Genomic DNA, 20,950 nt, shown 5'->3' on the forward strand with positions numbered 1-20,950 from the left:
ACCACATTGAACGGTCGTCCATAGAGGTAGGGGCGGAATTTCGATGCAGCCCAGATAATGACAAGGCACGCCTTCTCAGTTGTCGAATAGTTGGCCTCGGCTTTGGAAAGGGAACGGCTATTGTAGGCAATTACTTTTTCTAGTCCGTCGCCTTTATGAACGATAACGGAGCCTAGACTCACGCTGCTGGCGTCGGTATGAACTTAAGTTTCGCCGTTTTCGTCAAATGCGCGAGGATCGGTGGGGACTGCAAAGGACGCTAAAGTTCCTTGAAGGCTTCTACTTGCGGCGCTTCCCATTTAAACGGCACGTCTGCATTTGTCAGTTGGGTCAGAGGCACGGTGATGCACGAAAAGCTTTTGACAAAGTGTCGGTAATACGCGCCCAGTCCGAAGAATCTGCCCAAAGCTTTCTTATCGGTCGGCGTTGGAAACTGTTCAATAGCTTTTCTGCGGGTCTGGGCGTACTCCCTCCTTGCTAATGATGTGACCTAGAAACAGCAGCAATTCGCAGGCAAAGTGGCACTTCTCTGCTTTCAAGGTTAGGGCGGACAACGTGATGGCGTCTAGTACCGTTCGAAGCGTTTTCAGGCGCTCTTCAAAGTTCGAGGCCAAGACAAGAACATCATCTAAATACACCAGACAAATTTGCCACTTCAGGCCTGCCAGCAATGTACCCATAACTCGCTTAAACGTCGCTGGTGCGGAACAGAGGTCTAACGGCATCGGCTTGAACTCGAAGAGGCTATCCGGGGCGATGAATGCGCTCTTCTCGAGATCTCTTTCATCGACCTTAATTTGCCAGCAGCCGGTCTTGAGGTCCATCGATGAGAAATACTTCGCGTTGCATAGCCGGTCCTGTGTGTCGTCGATGCTTCGGAGAGGGTAGACGTCCTTTTTCGTTATGTTGTTTAGGCGGCGGTAATCGACGCACACTCGAAGTGCGCCGTCTTTCTTCATTAGAAAAACCGGTACCGTCCACGGACTCTTCGATGGCTGGATGAGCAGTCGCGAAACATTTCTTCCCCTTGGTCCCCGATGGCTTAGTTTTCTCGCGGCAACACACAATAGGGGATGTGTCCGACAGGTAGGGCGTGCTGGTCGGTAATAATGCGATGCTCTGCAGTTTGCGTTTGTCAGACCTGCGGCGATGACGAGAAGCACTCGCTGCAGCTTCGAAGCAGATTGCGGATCTGGTCTTGCCTGTTGCACGGCAGGGTTGAGTTTATGTCGAAAACGTGCTTGCGATCTCCCTTAGGTGAATCTTCTGGGACTCGATCGGAGAGAGCGCAGGCGTCATGAACGTCGGATAGTTCGTTGAGGAAAGCAATTGTCGTTCTTTTGTTAACGTACCAGTATTATTCGCTCAAGTTCGTCAGCAGCACTTCAGCTTGTCCGCTGAGGGAAACATGCAGCTCTCAGCTGATGGAAAATTCCGCCACTTTTCATGGAAGAACGATTCTGACGGCAGTCTAGGAACAGTTATGCACCTTGCATCAAGGGACAAGCCTTTAAAAGCCTTAAGAACGCAACATAATGCCCCCCATATGCTGGTAACGTGGGCGGAAACTAACATGAAGGGTACTAAAGTACCTTGGGTACCAGGAAGTGGTGTTGAACAAAATGAACCCCAACTTAATCAAAGGTTTGATAGACTGAAAGACACACGGGTATTAAACCATTTCAAACCGTCGTCGCTCACTACTGCCACCGCTAGAACCACATCTTTTTCACCTAAAGATGAGTTTTCATTAACACAGCGAGTGTAACCACTGCAGCTCTATTACAATCATCAAAGAAAGCAGCACTACCCATTTTGAGGACAACGAACGCGTTCAGACCGTTGCTCTGCCGCCCTTGGTTCTGTTTCACTCAGCCAACGGCTGCTTCGCGCTGGCGTTTCCTGTGCTCTCGGTCCCGCTCAGTTGAAGGTCCGCATTCTGCGCGCTGTCACCGGAGCCGCTTTCGCGGTGGCGAGGCTTTCACCGACCGTGGTTCCTCGGCCGTGCTTTCCTGACGATCCGCTTCTGTCTCGGCGACGAGCGCTGCTAAGTCTCGTCTATGCCTACGTAGAGACTCGCGAGCGCGACGGCCAGCTTCCGCATCACCCACGAATGACCTTGTAACAGCAGGTGCTGCGCCATCTGCGCGCGTAGGTTTTTCGGTTTGTTATTTCGTTTCCCGACCACCCGCAGAAATAATGTGCTGTCTGAGCTCTATCTCACCCAGAACTTTCGCTCCCGAGCTGCAGCCGCTCGGGAGTAGGAAGAGGAGGAAAGGTGGGGAGGTTAAGCGGTAGATGAAACCAGTTTGCTATCCTGCACTGGGGGGAAATGGATGAGGGGATATTGGCACAGCTAGATGGTACATAATTGGAGCTGGTAGAGCGCAGTAAAGACGAAAGACATAGAGAAGACCACACGGACGCTTACTAACAACTGAGATTTATTGAAAATGACGTGGAAAACAACACGCAACACTCAATCTACATCAAGAGGAGTATGCGCTTCCAGTAGATGGTACAGAATGCTTTGCTGATCGAAATACAGATACATCATTTTGCAGTCATTGCTGAAGACAGAAGGAGTGCTCACGCATGTGTCACTCTCCTTGTAATTATGATACGTCTCGCAGATTTCTCTTGTTAACTCATCTTAACGGCTATACAGATCTGTAGTTTGATTAAAAAGAGAGTTCATGCATTTTTACTCTAGGAAGGGGAATTATTAGGACAGAAATCTCTTTAATGCAAAGCGAAGTTAAAAGAAGGAGCACCTTTTAAAGATATGGAGTGCTGGCGTAATCGCGTGTTGAAGCATTTCCAGGTTTGCCCTGTACAGTCTATGCGACAAGTGAAAGCAAAGTCATTAACCACACCCTCAAGACATTGTGTAATCTGGAAATCACGTTTTATTCTCCAGATTTTATTTTTTCTTGTTCTTTGTTTCTTGTCTCAGGACCTCCTTTCAGCAATAGCGCAGATTTTTCGAAGCTTATTAGGCGCGAAAAACAAGACTTCTGCTCCATGCATAGCGCATGCTTGCTTGAGCCGATGGGACAATTGTTGCTGTTGCTACCCTCAAACAATGGCACATATGGTGAATGTACGGTATAACCGCATACTTCCTTTTCTTCCTACGAGAAGGACCCCGTGGTTCTAACTTGCCAAATGGCTTAATTTTTTTGTAGCATTTTTTTGCAGGTAAGTATTATAATATAATCCAGAAACTGGTGATCTCAGCCTCTGAACCGGCTGTTTGAAACTGTTATTAATGGCATGCTCGCATGACATAGGTATTGATGATCCCATATATGACATGCTGACAGCACCAATGCGAATAGGCAAAAGCGCGAAGCACTGCGGCTGCTGGAGGAATTGAATTAGGAGGGCCTTCTAGCGTCACTGTAGAAAGTGAGAATAAAACTGTCCATAGGTATTTTTTTCTGCCAAAACATAAACCCTTTATTGCTTTACCGAAGTATCGTTACTGCAGTTCAAACTTTTTTTGAAAGGAGCTTACGTACACTTGTCACTGATGATCCGTTTCTAGTGCCTAATTCTTTGGCAGTTGTTGAATGAATATTTGAAGCATAAGAACCCCGGGGTGTGTGGATAGTCTAGCATCAATGTTCGGAACATGTTTGCTCCCTTCCGCACGATAGGATCCTGCAGTGCGTTAGCAGATGTATAGAAGAAGACAGTGAGGAAGAAACATTTATTTTGAAAACAGGAGGTCCCTGTTGATGCGTTTTTGGAACTTCTGTCTTTTTTATCTCACACGTTTGTTGAATGGGAGTGCCGACTGTTTATTCAAAAAAACGGTGTTGTGCATCGGCTCAAAAGTAGCACTTCCTGTGCTATGTGGACAAGGCATCAAAATAATTTAGGAGACTGTGTAACACGGGTTTTGCGATATGTGGACGATTATCTAATTTTCGCTGACAACAATGGCTTCAAGAGGCAGGTAGATTATATTTTAAATATTTTCGATGTTAACTGTTATGGCTTGAAATTTATCATTGAAACTCCGAACGACAATAGCTGCAATTCTTCGATATAAGAATGGATATGAAACATGATCACGCTTGTTGGTCCTTTTTACAGTATTTGGGAAAGTCATTGCTTAGTTAGCCTTCAGGGTATTAAAAATAGTGAAATGTGGCATAGCTATCTTGAGCCTGGGATCAGCAATATCTATTTCATGCGAGCATGCCATTAATAACAGTTGTAAATAGCGGGTCCCGAGGCTGAGATCAGCAGGTTTCCCGGGTGATGTTATAATACTTGCGCGCAACAAAATCGTCAAAACATTAAGTCATTTGGTAAGTTAGAACCACCGGGTCCTTCTGGTAGAGAGAAAAGCAAGTATGCTGTAATTCCGTACATTCATCAAATGTCCCATCGGCTAAAGCAATATGCGCTAGCTGTGGGGTAGAAGTCTTGTTTTGCGCTCCTAATAAACTAGAAAAAATTTGCGCTATTCTTGACAGGAGGTCCCGGGAACAGAAACAAAGAACAAGAAAAATAATAATAAATGTGGCCAGTAAAACATGACTTGCGGTTTGCAAGATGTGCTGAGGGTGTGGTTTGTTACATTCTGTTCACTAGCGGCATGAACTATATAGGGCATACCGGGATATTCTTGAAGACTTGAGACCACCAGCACATGTCAACTAATGGTACTCCTTCTTCTAACTTGGCTTACATAACAGAGATTGTTGTCTTAATAAATCCAGTTCCTGAAGGAAAAATGCATGTACTCCTCTTTTTAATCAAACTAAAGTTCTGTATAGCCATTAAGATCCGTTAAAAAGAAAAATATGTCATGCATATCTTATTCAGAAGAAAAGCGACACATTCGTGAGCATTTCTTCTGTTTTTATCCATGACTGCGAAATTTTGTCCCGATTCCCTTCAGTAACGCATTCTGTATATGTTGGGGAAGCTCATGCGCTCCTGCTTGTAGATTGAGTCTATATTATTCATGTTTTTATGCGTTGCATATTGCAATCACTTAGTTCAGCCCTTGGGCGCGGCCGGGCAGCCACCAAACCACGTGACGTGACGTCACGACAGCCGGAGGAAAAGCTGGGCCCCAACTGGCGCGGTCGCGCGCGGCCGCAGCCACCACCTGACTCCCGCTCCTCCCGCTAGGGGCGCCTGCGCTATGATTGACGTTCAGAAGAGCAAGGTTCCGGGCTAGTTGGTAATGCATTTTAGGGGAGAAACAGCGCAATGAAACACGGACACACGAGTCAGCGCTCGTGTGTGTCCGTTCTTCGTGTGTCCGTGTTTCATTGCGCTGTTTCTCCCCTAAAATACTATGATTGACGTCACGGCATATGTATAAAAGAGCTGCGCTCCTTCGCCGGGACAGTCTTATAGCCCTGTCACACGGGCATTTCGAGGGCCCTCGAACCGATAGTCTATCGACTCAAAGGCGATCGAGCGCTGCTACACGGGCAGTTTCAATGACGATCGAGTCAACGGAGCAGCACGGAACTCCATCGAGATATGCAACGCATTCTTGGCTTAACCAAGCTAAGCCTGGCCATTTCTTTTTTTCATTAAACTTCAGTTCTTAGTGAGCGCTTGTCCGTGTGGTCTTTTCTTCGGCTTTCGGCCTAACTGCGTTGCACCACCCGTAGTGATTTAGTAGCGAAACTAGCCGCTACCTTTACGGCAGGATACCGTTTCACCAACTTCACCGTGAGCGATCCCACGGATGAGGCCCCTCCAAGGTCGTCGATTTAAGCGGCCAAGGGAGAAAGAGGAGAGAATGAAAAGAGTCACGGTGGTGGGAGAAAGAGGGTAAAAAGTAGGGAGACGAAATGGAGGTAAGCTGTCGCGAACCACGAAGGACAAATACTAAGAGGGCGCGTCCCGCTCCATTTTTCAAGCTCATGCATAAAAAATAAAATGTAAATTGTCATGGCAAAGAAACCCTCACGTGAAAGTGCAGCGGTAGCTCATAGCCGGCTTTCGCTTTCGCTCGATGCGCAGCGTCACGCGTGCACTTGAGATTTCAGACTCTCCTCGGACGCGACCGAAGGATTTTGTGACCACCTTGAATACGAATTTTGCCGGAGCCGCCCGACAGGCGCAGCGCCTGACAGAGATATAGAAAGAACAGCGAACGGAGCAGCAGGCAAATGGCCATGTGGGCTGGTCTGTGTTTCTGTCTACCCCGAGCGGATGGGAAGTCGTTCCAGACCAGTACGCTATCTCTCTGCCGCTGAAGATTTTAGCTTCCTCGAGCAATTAGGGAGCCGCCGCTCTCTGTCCGGGACGGTGGTGGAAGTGGAGCAAGTTAGGCCTCCACTGGGACCCTGTGGATCAGCGGCAGCCACCCAGAGGAAGCGCTTCTACCAATCGAGCGAGGCAAGCATCCAAGCCACCGTGCTGTACTCCGCTACAAGCGAAGACTCCTCGGCGGACGACGGTTTCGCACTGTCATCAGCAAGAAAGTCAAAAGGACACTGCGTAAGAGTGAGGATTCGTCCTCATCACAACAACTACATCTGCCTTTATCACGACTCGTGGTACATCGGCACACACAGTCCTGTTTGCGCCTGAAAAGTCCACCGACAACCAGAATCAGCTGAATAGTCAAACTACGTCGCTGTTTCTCGAGGCTCGCGTCCTGGGAGTTATCAAGGACGTCAGGATCAACAGCCCAAGGAACCTGCTTGCATTCGATGTTACGGAACGCAGCGCCGTGAAGAGTCTCATCATCATCATCATCAGCCTTACTACGCCCACTGCAGGGCAAAGGCCTCTCTCATGTCTCTCCAATTAACCCTATCCTTTGCCAGCTGCATCCACCCTTTGCCTGCAAACTTCTTAATCTCATCCGCCCACCTAACCTTCTGCCGTCCCCTGCTCCGCTTACTTTCTCTTGGAATCCACTCCGTTACCCTTAAGGACCAGCGGTTATCTTGCCTTCGCATTACATGCCCTGCCCAAGCCCATTTCTTTCTCTTGATTTCTACTAGGATGTCATTAACCCGTGTTTGTTCCCTCACCAACTCTGCCCGCTTCCGATCTCTTAATGTTACACCTATCATTTTTCTTTCCATGGCTCGCTGCGTTGTCCTTAACTTAAGCTGAACTCTTTTCGTTAGCCTCCACGTTTCTGCCCCGTAGGTGAGTAGCGATAAGATTATGCTGTTGTACACTTTCCTCTTGAGGGAAATTGGTAAACTGTGAGGGAAATTGGTAAACCATCAAAAACATCGTTGACGTCCCCGTCTGCTATCTTGTCCTTGAAAACAATGGCACAACTGGCGTCATTTACGACGTCGGCGAGACCATCTCTAACTCCGACCTGCCGATACTCATTATACCAGCGACGAACAGCATCGAAATAGCCAAATTTCAGCGCCTCATTAAGTCAAGGTGCGTCCAGCTCACCTTTAAGGGCGTCTGTGTCTCATCGCATGTGAAGGTTGGTCACTTTCGACATGCAGTTCGCCCATTCACCCCGAAACCGCTTGAATGCCGGAAGTGCTTGAAAATTATGCTCGTCACTGCTGTTTTAAATACCACTATAGCGCGCCCGTGCTCCTCTGAACCACGTAGCCGTGGCATTTGCCATGCTACTGTCTTGAACTGCGCCAACTGGCGTAGCCCTCATAGCGCTCCTTTTAAAGCCTGCCCCCGCCTGACGAGAGAACGGGTGTTATTGAAGCGAGTAGTGTGAGACCAACGCACAGAGGCCCCAGCTACGGTGCATTGGCGTCGTTTTCGTCGCTGACAACCTACCAGACAAGCGGCTGACACCGGCAGAGAAACCCATAGCTCCTGCTCTTGTCCTCTCCCTTCACCAAGAAATGTAAGCCCATTGACTAGTAAAGCCGGGACAAGTGCTTCAGAGGTGACATGGCCACCACTGCCGCAGCCACACTCGGCCTCGTTGTGTGAACAGGCGCCACGCTCCCACTGTCCTACGCCTACAGCTGAGCGAGACCAAGTCAGAGATCCAAAACTATGTGACGAAGGTGCAGGTGATCGTCATCTTGAGGTCTCTTATGAATTCCATGCGTGTAATGCTGTCTTGCCTTCACTCGCTTGGAGCACGGAATGCCTTGCTGGTACTGGACGAACCAAGTCCAATCCTTGCAGCTTTACTCTAGCAAGTCCAATGGCCCTCCTAGAATTACCAATTCAAAGCCAAGTCACAGAAGCATCCATTTTTCAGTTGAATGCCCCTAGACTCAATTCCCGCATATCGGACATTTGAGAATACGTCTATAAATACAGATTTCTAATCTTTGTGATTTGTGAGCCTAATTTACAAAAGCCCAACCGAATTTCTGGCTATGAAGCATTGCATCCTCTATGCACAGGAGAGACACCAAGGTCATCGTCTAAATTCAGAGTGAGCTTACTTATGCGCACCATGCGGTTCCCCTCTCAAAAAGACAACCACTGCCTCTGTGTAACGATAGAAACGGCGCACCCTGACTTTTACGCTTTTGAGCGCTTACTTAGATCCAACAACACGGTTTGACACCGACAGACTGACGGTCTTGCTGGCTTGAAACATGTGGCCCTTGGATCGTAACTAGAGGCTTTAATGCGCATCACTCCATGTGGGGAGGCATCCGGATGAATTCGAAGGGAAGAAGTCTTTCTGTTTCGCCCCTGACCCCAACCTACAGTTACTTAACGACTGTTCTGCACCGTACATTCGCAGGCTGTCTCACAGCAGCTGTCTGGAATTGACGTTTGTGTCTCGGTGCTTTGCGAGACACGTGCGGTGGTTTGCAGATGTAGAAACGATGGGAAGTGACCTCATCCCCACATATATTATTCCTGGTCTCGCTTAATGCATATCTGCCACGCGTTTGCAATGCATAGACTGGTCTATGTTTTAAACCGTTATGGAAGGTGTCTACAGAGAAGGCATTCCAAGAGGTATTTATGAGCGCATCTAGGAAGCTATGGGAAACGCTATATGCGTCTTTACTTAATGTCAAAGTTCACAGACTTCGATATGGAGCTGCAGCGTTTCCGATTACTTCGACGAACAGCAAAACGAAGATATAGGTGCAAAAAGTCCCTGCTCAATATATGGGATGCAAGGCGCACGCAGAAGAAAATCCAGCGCAGAATCATAATCTTGCAGGCTGACCGTTGGAAGGCATTCTGTGAATCGCTGGATCCTCCAAAGCCTCTATCACTCATCTGGAGTGTGGTGCGTTGTCTGCGAACATCTCAGCAGCTCCAACCATTCAAAGCTATCGCACTTCACCAAGCACGTAGTGAAGCGAAGATTGGTGAAGAGTTCTAATCTGGGTCAGTTGGTATATGTTCAGGGGGAAAAAAAGTCAAAAGACGGAATACAGCGAAGAGACGAGGCACCCACACGAAGACTGGACTTTGAACTTTGCTTTATTGAAGGAAACAGCATGACAGGAAAAGGTGTCAAAGCATGCGCAGCTCAGTCATCAAAAATCTACTTTCTAAAGATAACTCGTGCTCTAGCATCGTTGCGAAAGGAAGCTTAGCTCTTTCTGCATAAGGGAGATAGATGGGATGCTGATACAATCATCCCCTTGAATAACTTATGAGCAACGCTTCGAGAATTTCTCGCTCGACTTTTCTCTTGCCTCTGCCAACAATACTGACATTAGAAAACATCGGGTAGCAGCCACATTCCCGGCAATGTCGAGGCACGTTAGCACCGTCAGTAGGAGACAAAGAGATGGGTTGCTCTTTCAGTCTTTCATTAATACACCGGCCTGTTTGACCAATGTACATTTTTTCGCAGGTCAGCGGAATCCTGTACACCACACCTGTGACACAGGTGACGTAGCGGTTTTCATGCTGCGTCGAACAGACCGGACCATAAGTCTTGCACGTTCAACACGTGAGCACAGGCATGAAAGCTTCCAGGGAGCAGAAAACACGACGCCCTGCTTTCCGGCGACCTCTTTGATGGTGGGATATTTTATGGACACGAGGCAGGACTTCAATTTTTCTTTTTTCAACTGTCTTTGCGTCGACGCTTTCAACGGCTCGAATCTTAATTTTTTGCAACAACATTTCTGCCACCGCCTTCAAAAGCTCTTTTGGAAAACCGGCCCCCTCCAAACGTTCAAACTGCTTATCGAGGCTTGCCTTTATGCCGTGGTGGTAACTCTTTTGCAGTTCATCGCAATCCTTCTCTTGATAATGTTGGAGTGAGCTGATGAGTACGGCAATAAGGACTTCTTAGCTCTAGGCATGAAGCACCATCCAACATGCGCATCGTCACGAAATGTTATTTGAAGTTCTAAAAATCTAATCGAGTCGTTATTCGGTAGTTCCTACTTAAAACAAAGAGAACTCGCGCAAGCCCTAAAAGCTGTGAAAATCTGGTTGACAACCAGATGTAATGAGTCACTGGGAGAAAAGTACAAAACAGTCAGGAAATCATTAACATATCTAAAAATTCTGCGCACACATTTATCAAAAAGAACGGCTTGCAAATTGTTGTCAAACTTTGCTAAAAATATCTGGCACAATACTGCTGCTATGCTTTCCCCAACATTGATTTCTTTTTTCTGAACGTACACAGCGTCCTTAAAATCAACACCGGAGGAACAAAGATCCATTTTGAAAGGCAACTCGGCCTTCCTGTTCAATCAGCTCACGCACCACAATAAATAAATCGCCATGGGGGATGGAGTAAATCAAGTCCTCAATGCCAATGGAAAACGCACTGTTGGCTCCAGGGATGCCTTTGCCGAGAACTTCAACCACTGGAGCCGCGCTCACAACAGAGTAAGGGTCTTGAACAGTAATAGACTGTAGATGTGGCTGCAAATACTGGCCCAACAACTTCTGCCAAGCGCCTGCCTCTGTCACAATGGATAACGAAGGGCAGTATGCCTTGTGAGTTTTTGCAGAGAAAAACACTCTGGAGGTGACACCTTTTGGAATCCTTCACCATTTCAGGTAGCTTATCTACATTTTTGGCCAGTAGCAGTCGCACAGCTTCGGACTTCAATATCGTGGGGTTGCGCTTCGCAGGCAGGTAGATGTCGCTGCAAATGTGCCAGCATTTGCAGCGACATCTACTGTCCATTACTGTTCAGGAGCCTTACTCTGTTGCGAGCGCGGTTGTAGTAGTTGAAGTTCTCGACAAAGAATTCCTGAAGCCAACATTGCGTTTTCCATTGACATTGAGGACTTATTTTCCAGCATCCCCCCTTGGGGAACTATTTGTTGCGGTGCGTGAGCAGTTTGAACAGGAGGGCCAAGTTGCCTTTCAAAATGCATGTGGCGCTTCTGTGGATACGTTCCATGAGCTGTTTACAATTTATATTTATTCCATCGTTGTTGATTTTAAGGCTATCGAGTATGTTCAGAACAAAGGAATCTGTATTGGGCAAGCGGGGCACCAGCATTGTGCCAGATATTTTTAGCAAAGTTTCACAACATTGACAGGCGTTCTTTTTGACAATGATGTCTGCAGAATTTTTAGATGTGTTGACGGTTTCCTGATTCTTTTGTATATTTCACCCAGTGACTCATTGCATGTGGTTCTAAACCATATTTTCACAGTCTTTAAAGCTTGCTCGAGTGCTCTTTGTTTTATGTATCAACTACCGACTAACGACTCAATTATATTTTTAGAAATTCAAAGAACATTTCGTGACGATGCGCATGATTGATGGTGCTTCATGCCTAGAACTAAGAAGTCCTTATTACGGTACTCATCAGCTCACTCCAAGATTATCAAGAGAAGGATTGCGACGAAATGCTTCCGTAATGCACTGCAAAAGAGTTGCCACGACAGCATGAAGGCAAACTTCGATAAGCAGCTTGAACGTTTGGAGGCGGCCGGTTTTCCAAAAGAGCTTTTGAGGGCGGTGGCAGAAACGTTGTTGCAAAAGATTAAGTTTCGAGCTGTTGAAAGGGTCGAGGCAAACACAGTTTAAAAAAGAAAAAGTGAAGTCCTGCCTCGTGTCCATAAAATATCCCACCATAAAAGAGGTCGCCGGAAAGCAGGGCGTCGTGTTTTCTGCTCCCTGGAAGCTTTCATGCCTGTACTCACGTGTTGAACGTGGCAAGACTTATCGTCCGGCCTGTTCGACGCAGCATGAAAACCGCTACGTCAGCTGTGACACAGGTGTGGTTTACAGGATTTAACTGACCTGCGAAAAAGTGTACATTGGCTAACCAGCCCGGTGTATTAATGGAAGATTGAAACAGCGGCCCAACTCTCTGTCTCCTACTGACGGTGCCAACGTGCCTCGACATTGCCGGGAATGTGGCTGCTACCCGCTTTTTTCTAATGTCAGTATTGTTGGCAGAGGCAAGAGAAAAGTCAAGCGAGAAATTCTCGAAGCATTCCTCATTAGTATGCAAGGGAATGATAGTATCAGCAACCCATCTATCTCCCTTATGCAGAAAGAGCTAAGCTTCCTGTCGCAACGGCGCTAGAGCACGGCTTATCTTTAGAATGTAGATTTTTGATGACTGAGCTGCGCATGCTTTGCCACGTTTTCCTGTCAGACTGTTTCCTTCAATAAAGCATAGTTGGATGTCCAATCGTCCGGTGTGTGTCTCGTTTCTTCGTTGTGTTCCGTCTTTTGACTGTTTTTTTTCCTGGATTGGTGAAGACTTTTGCGCAAGACTAGCAGGTCGCAAGAACCACCCACAACCAAGTCTGAATTGCTGCTAAGTGCCCGGATCCTGAGATTCGCGAATGGACCCCCTTTTTTCTATGCATGTATTAGACGCCGCAAGGCTGGTTCATCATCGCCGGAGATATTCATCATCGCCAGCGCCCGATGAATTATCATACTCTGCACTTGTAAACCTTGGTCAGGATGCTAGACGTGATCTTTTAGACCACTTCAACTCATCATGGCGTGCTGTTAAAGTTTCGGACGCGGTGAAATCAAGTCGTCTGGTTCCAGACCTTAAACCCGGAAAATCTCCGCTTTACGTCGCATCGCACTGTTCAATTGCATTGGCTAGTTTCATGGGCAAACTCATGGAAAGGATGGGTCTTGCAAGAATAGAGTAGTATCTGGAGTGATACCTAATATATCCAGATATATTCGAGTTTCAACTTGGACATTCGTTTATTGATAGCGTGATTGACCTCGTGTTATCAGTTCAACTGCAGAAGCATCTGAAGCGCTTGAACATGGCGTTTTTTCTGGAGGTTAAACGGGCGTACGACAACGACACATATATACTTTGGACGCTCTAGAGTCTGCTGAACTTGGTGGTCGCATGTTTTGCTGGATACGAGGTTATTTATCTAACAGATCACTCTTCTTTCAGACGGAGGACGGACCAACGTTTTTCACATTTCAGTTCCCGTGGGGTCCGACAGGGTGGAATGCTTCGCCCAACGCTTTTCAATCTTGCACTTGTCGGCCTTATCGACGTAATGCCTCAGTCACTGCAACTCACAGTCCATGTGGACAATATTTGGATCTGGACATCACAAGTTACGCTACCAGAAGTTCGAGCAAGGCTTGAATAAGCGGCAAGCATTCTAACGGCCTACCTCAGCCTGCAAGGCCTACAGATTTCTACTGAAAAATGTTCTCTTGTTGCCTTTACACACAAGAGCATGTCTCATTACCCGTATGTATAAGTGGCTCAAAAATACTCTGCTAAAGAAGTCATCGCTCCATTGGAGTAATAACCGATCGTAATCTAACATGGAGCCCACGTGTCTCGTACATGAAAACGCGACTGACATCGATCGTTCACGGCCTATCCTTTCTCTTAGCAAAGTCTTGGGGAGGATCAGGGCAGTCGATGTTCGACCTGTACACCGTATTATTCATGGCATTCTTTCGATACAGTCTCATTGCACTTAAAAGCTTCAAGAAACCCAACCAACGATGTACGTTGAACCAACGTGGCACCGGCGAAAATAGTGTCTCCACCCTAGTAAGCGGCGCTAGCATATCTAGATACGCCAGTCCTTGAAATCAGCGAGTGCCAGAAATTGTATCGGCGGTGGGCAGCCCCTCACCCCCACAGGCCGCCCGTGCCGCAAGTGGTGTGTTTATGAAAGCAATTCTAGGCATTTCATAACAGTTATACTGCCAGTAAAAACAGCAGAATTTTTACAGCGATAGCTGTTAGGCGCCCGTCCCTAGCTTTCTCGTCGCCGTTGCCGTCGACGTAACAGGTTGGTGCATTAATGTCATGGTCACGTGACGTTCAGGTCACGTGACATGTCATCTCACTTTAAGGCCACGACCAACCTAGGTCGCGTAAGCCTATGGGTGGCTCCATTTGGAACAGCCGCCTGCCTGTGCAGGGCTGTATGACTTAACCACTGAATCTGTGCGTCAGGAATATATCCCCAAAACTAAATACCTAAACAACTATCGCTGAACATCCCGTTGCACATTCGTAATAAGTCTGCGAGTTTTTTGTCCAGGTGAAAAATGTCGCTTGATAAGTCATCGACATGTTCACTTTTTCTAATAGCAAAAACTCTCAGCGTTTAAATGTGTTGCGTAAACCGCGAATATCAGAGATAGGTAACAGAAACACGGTAGCATTTTTTAAAAATATGACCCTTGGTCCCCATTCTTTAATGAATTCCTTCAATGCATGGTCTACTCGTAGTGGCGGCCAGTTGGCAAAAGCACTGGGGGAAACCGAAATGGCGCACGTGTGCACCGCGATGTCAATTCGAGTTAAAAATCTCCATCTGGTCGAAATAATTGCGGAGACTATACGCCGCTCCATCATCTGAAATATTTTTAGAAATTAATTTATTTCCACCCTCCATTGCGATGCCTTTTCTCTTCATTCTTTCACTCCCACTTTCCTTGCTCAAACACCTCAACGGTGCAGTTAAGGTGTTCGCCGAGAAGTCATAGAGTTTCTGCGCATTTGCTTTCTTCAAAACCAATTTTCAATGCATGGTTCTGTTGCCCATTCATTACAGGGCTCAACAGAGACTTATGGATTGCCAAGACGCTCATGCCTCGAGCTGTGCTATGAGCTGAATGTGAAGCGCGACGCGTCACTTTACCGGACAGATGAAACAGTTATCGCTGAGTTTTCCAAATTAAGCAGCATGGCGCAAACCATCCCAGCTTTTTCTCCCGACTGGTTTGGCAGAGGCGTGTGTAAGTCATGAGTATCGCGCTTGTGGGCACCGGCCCAACTGTGAGCTTCTGTGTTTAATGAGCCGCATTTTGCGTCTTCTTGCCTTCCACTTACGTGAAGCGGCTGAGAGAAGTTTCAAAGGGTTTCCCAGTTCTTACAACATCGATACCCAATGGATGATGGCAATAGCTGCACGAGGCATGAGGTATGGGCTGCTTACGCCTCCTGTTCTTCGAATCATACCTTTTGGCGTAATTAGCTGTGGAAAGGTGTGGTCCCCTGTGTTTGACAGTGCTGTTGAACAAAACATAACAAGTGGTCCTTGGATGCATTAGACATGCAGCTTGCGCTCTAAAACGCTCAGTTGTATCAAACTTTGATGCCAAGGAAGTCTGGGCAGTGAACGAAGGTACAGGAGGCAGCTGCAGCTCAGGAGTTATGAAATAAAGTCTATTGTGAGAGCTTAACTTAACATTGTCATCACCACTAATTTGTCGTGTTTGCCGCAGGTCTGGGAAATGGACTCATGGACAACACGATGGCTGTTACTATAGGAATCTTCTTCCGGAAACACCGTGGAGTTGCGATGGGAGTCAAAGACTCGGGACGCACGCTGTCCGTTTTGATTTTTCCCTCCGTGGTGTCCAAGCTGAACGCCGAGTATGGCTTCAGAGGAGCTCTGGCAATTTGCGGCGCCCTCCTCATGAACGTGACTGCACTCATGCTGATGCTGCGACGACCACAGCTTACGCGCAGATGTGGCGTTTCAGTTGACTGTGTAAACAACGCTGCGAACATGCCTCATTCGGTCATTACGACAGAGGAGTGCAATCCAAACGCAGCAAAGTACCACGTTGGTAAATCTTACACAAGTGGCTACGCTGTACAATTTCAGTCTTCCAAAGAACTTAGACAGCACCAGTTAGCACACAGTGACGGCGAAAGTGGTGCGAATAATGTGGTGCAGGTTCATCAAGACCGCGGTAATCAACCTGAAACAGAGCGTGTGTGCTTTCCGGCGAACAGTCACTGCGGGATTGAGAGCCCAGAACGCGCTAGTGTGGTTATCCCTTCGAATGACATTGACACTTTAAACACGCAACGACCACCGAGCAGCCCTATTTTCCAGCTGGAAAAACTGCCTCTTCCACAGGCCAGCTCCTCATTGCCGTACATTCCATCAGGTGGAGAGGCAACCACCCACACGGACGCACATTCTACAGTTGACCTCAGTTCATCGGATCACGCACATTCAAGATTCGGCGGAGTACGGACGCTCCTGGCTGACCCACGGTTCTATGCCCTCCTCTTCCAGAATACCGTGATGAATTACTGGGCGGTAGTGAACCGTTCAATAAGCGTCGATTACGCCCGAGACAAAGGGGTGACAACTGAGCACGCCGAGTTAATGGGCACTTATGCAGCAGCCACCGATCTCCTCCTTGGACATGTAGCCATACCACTCCTCGCTGACCGAGGCTACCTCAAGCGTAGCGTGCTTGCGGCGCTCACCTTTGCACTGCTGTCGGTTACTCTGGTCGCCATTACGTTCTCGCATGGAATTGTGCAGTACTTGCCGGCATGGATCACAGCGTCCTTCCTTGTATCGGCGACAGTGTCCTTTTCACCGGTTCTTATAGCTGACTGCCTTGGCGCAGGCCGAGTACCCGTTACTTGGGGCACGTCAGGCCTGGTTACCGGTCCTCTGCTCCTCGCCACACCATACATAACAGGCAAGCGCGCAACTACTTCTGCTTAGAACGCATAGTATGCTGTAAACCAGATGACGACTTCTGTAAACATGGCGGTGTTTCATTTGCAGTTTGTGTAAACTGTTGGTGCGTAAACGACGCACAAATGAGTTCACTATTCGCTACTATCAGATGCCGCGTTTAGGTTGCTCATTTTTTATTTCTAATGCTTCAATGTAAAACACTGCTATATGAGAGATGATGTAGTAGAACTTTCTGACGGGCTAGTCCGTGCATCTCAATTGAATAGCGTGCGCTAACAGGACGAACACAGGAAACTTCTGTGTTCTTTTGTCTTCTCTAAGTTTCTTGTGTTCGTCCTGTTTGCGCACGCTATTCAATTCAAATAAATCTAATAGCTGCCTTTAGCGTAACCATTTCTTCCAATTTTACCGCTAGAGAAATCGATTTTGAAACTGAGTTTAATTATGTATGAATACCTTTAAAATATCATCTACAATTTCAACTAAAAGGGCAGCATTTCTTCAGTAAATTTTTTTAAAGACACCAAGCGCCATGTTCTATAAGCTTTTGCGATTGTGCATTTCAAGTTCATTTGGGGCTCTGTCATTGATCACTCAGATATAATGCGGCTTTCAACCGTCTCCGGGAAGCGACCCGACAATTGGCTGGTCTGCGACCGGATCTCACCATTGCCAACTAGTGGCTGTCAAGTCCAGCCAACGGTGAGGTGCATCGCAGCACTCTGTAAAGAGCGAGTGACCGCACCAGACCACTGGCTGCCATTTGCTGCGATATGGAGCCAGTGTTGAGGTACAGTCGCCAAGCACACAATGGCCAGGTCGCCTCCCACAGACGCTGAAAGACGCGGTTATATCTGAGCGAATAAAAAGAGAGGACCACATGGACGCGAAAGGGAATATGGACTGCAATAGAATATGGCCCCAGGAAAAGCAACTGAGAAGTGCATGTAAGGCTAATTGCGTTTTTTTCTGCCGCCCGTTTTTGGACTAAACGCAATTTTTTTAGCTTTGCATGCATGCATTGCAGTCCTGTGTGCTGGTTAATATACGCCCGCACATTTATTTATCTGTGTCATGGCCTTAAAAGACTTATCCGCTCGTTTCTCCTTCATGAGAACATCGATGCGTTGGCCCCGATGATGAAGTAAGGGTTCAAGCAAAGCTTAACCGTTCGGCATCACTCGCAGCAATTTGTCTGCTGGTGACTTGCATCTTATTTGCATAAACAGTCAGGGCCATCTAAACTTTTGCTTTACAGCTACCCTGCCTCATGCTACCTAGTTTGTGATTACTCAGACAATTCGGTCCGAACAATGTTCAATGCCACACCTTCTACGACTGCATGGCAAGTGGAAGCCATGAGATTGCAGGCTTGAAAGCAGTGGTATGAAGAGCTGCACGTCTTCCATTACGTCATCATTCAGGCATGAAGATACTTTTGACGTGAAATGGCTCGCAAAAGTAATATGCTTACTGTCCCATGCTATCTCCGGCTATTTTATTGTCAGAGGTTTAATTGACGCAATCGATAACGCAGTGTTACGTTACTCACAACCTCGCGTTAGATAGTCATTTTGAGGATAAAACTAGCTGTGGCTTCGTTGCAAACGGTCTGAAAAAAAACCCCACACGTGAAGCCTGCACACGTTTCCTTGTCCTCGCAGGATTCTTCAGGGACACCATGGGCTCATACGACAATTTGGTTCGTCTTGTTGGAGGAATGGCGGCAGTTGCGGCGCTGTTGGTGCTTTTTCTGCCTTCATTGGGAAGATGGAATGATGCGTTAAAAGCAAAGGATAAATAAAGACACTATCACAGAAGTACACCTACCTTGAATGCTTATTGAGCTGTTAATGTTTGCATTTTCGGATACTAGAGTACCTCTTCCAAATGCGCAAAAGCACTCCTGTATAAACTACTCATGAAGCACTGGGAAACATTCGGAGTAATATTTTAATTATAGGTTAGACACTAAAGCGTTGGTACAACGACCGCAGCTTCATTGCAATGAAGCCGCAGTGCCCCTGTACTACAGCGCTTATGCTCAAAAAAGTGTAGAACATTATACGTCCATCGCGACAAAGTGAGTTTCGCGCAATAAAGCATGTTTCTGTGTGCTAGAGGGTAATGTATCCACACCTGCTTTGCATAAAACACCAATTAGCAAAATACTCGCAAGGTGGTATCATCATTACTATGAGAAGCAGCCTTACTACGCTCACTGCACGACAAAGGCCGCTTCCTTATCTCTCCACTTAACCATTTCCTGTGCCAGCTACAACACCATAATCAAAACAAACCTCATAATTTCTTGCACCCAACTAGTTTCTGCCGCTCCTGATACGCTTCCCTTGTCTTCAAATCCACTTTGTTGCCCTTAAGGACCGTTGGTTATTTTGCCTTCGCAGTACATGCCCTGTCCAAGCCAAGTTCTTCCTCTTGATTTCGACTAGAATGGCATCAACACACGCTTGTTCTCTCACCCAATCTACCCGCTTCCGGAGTCTTAACAATACCCCTATTATTTTTCATTCGATACATCACTGCGTTGTCCTTAGATTAAGCTGAACACTTTTCATTAGCTTCCACTTTAGCCTCCCCGTAGGTGATTGCCGGTAAGGAACAGCTGTTGTGCACTTTTCTCTTGAGGGATATTCATAAACTTCCATTCATCATCTGAGAGAACTTGCAATACGTGCTCCACCCCATTGTTATTCTTCCAGTTATTTTCCTCTCATTATCCAAATCAGCGCCCACTACCTGCCCCAAGTAGACGCATTCCCTTACCACTTCCAGCACCTCGCTACCAATTGTGAACTGCTGTTCTCTTGCGATACTGTAGAGCAGTTGGTTTGTTCATTGAAGATTGTGGCCAAGTACTACACCAGGGTGTCCAAATCCAGCTTTTGTGAGGGAGTGCGTTGTTGGTTCTGGTCACCCAGATCAGGCCGCACCTCTAACATGAAACTGTGTGGAAGCAATTGCTGACGGCTGCAGTCGTTTCAGATAAATCTGGTAGAATCTCGCGTTTCATGCAGAGAATAAAGCAGCGTGCCGGAGGATTTGAAGATTAGCAAGCAAAAGAAAGTTTCGCGGCAATACCATATCGAGTAACTGATATGGCAGTATTTCTGGACGCAGACATTAATACTATTATCTGCGTGGTCTTCTTCAATGCTTGAGGTACAATACGAGATTATAAAGTGCTGAGTTCAAACACGCACGCGCACACACACTTATACACAAACAAATATAGAAAGAAAATAGTCCTGCTTCTCATCACAGGAAGAAAAAGAGTAACTTTTATTGCCCGCTGAAGTAAGAAGAAAACATGAAAACATTAAGGAAAGCAGGAACAAGTATATTAAAAGTCAACATAGGAGCGAGTGCTTCCGCCGCGCGCTCTCTTCACGGCCTTCATACGCCTAACAGCCGTTCAAAAAGCACATCCACCAGCTCACTTCCAGCGTGCAGGAGCTGCCATTCCTTTGAAATGGCAACCAAATGCTGGTACGAACCAGAGGAACATGTGCCTAATCGCCGGGAAGGCCTAGTTTAATCATACACTAAACGTTTTCAGTGAAGATTTTCAGGGCTGAGGCTTGGCCATTGACGCATGCATGACGGCACGTTCGTCCAGGAACGCTTGCACTACCCGAGCCGTGTTTTGGATCGCAGCTGTGCTGGAACCAGAAGAATCCTTCCGGAACGGGCGATCCAGCAGATAAGGCATCAAAACTGCTCCAGGCTCTTCACGCATTCCTCTCCTGTCATCCTCCCTTGAATTCTGTGGATGGGTCTGAGGCCCTGGTAGCTGACTGCACGCTAGACGCTTACTGCTGTGCGCCCGATCAACCGCGTGTCCCAGATATACCATTCCTCGTAAATAGAACGAAAGCGAATTCTTTTGCACTAAATGGGTATAAAAGAACTCATCAAAAGGCCACCAGTAGTGTTTAGGACGCCCAACTCTGGCGCTGGTCCCCACGTATACAAAATATTGACTCGTCGCTGTGCACGACATAGTCCCAGTATTCTGGCATTCCGTCTTCGTGGGCCTCGGTGAACACAAGCAGCTGGAGAAATTGCGATGTCAAGTCGCAGCTTCCTTGCGCCAACCCGGCTTTG

General features: G+C 47.2%; 1 protein-coding gene across 1 annotated transcript in view; it reads left to right on the forward strand.

Moving 5' to 3' along the window:
* The window catches only part of LOC144123864 (uncharacterized), an 82,885-nt gene extending 64,259 nt beyond the window's left edge, over positions 1-18,626 (forward strand). Inside the window, exons 4-5 of the mRNA XM_077656591.1 lie at positions 15,597-16,820; positions 18,487-18,626. Of these exons, the coding sequence (XP_077512717.1) occupies positions 15,597-16,820; positions 18,487-18,626 (1,364 nt within the window). The remainder of the gene's footprint in view (positions 1-15,596; positions 16,821-18,486) is intronic.
* The last annotated feature ends 2,324 nt before the right edge of the window (positions 18,627-20,950 follow it).

Source organism: Amblyomma americanum, chromosome 3 (assembly GCF_052857255.1).
Source record: "Amblyomma americanum isolate KBUSLIRL-KWMA chromosome 3, ASM5285725v1, whole genome shotgun sequence".
Lineage (NCBI taxonomy): Eukaryota > Metazoa > Arthropoda > Arachnida > Ixodida > Ixodidae > Amblyomma > Amblyomma americanum.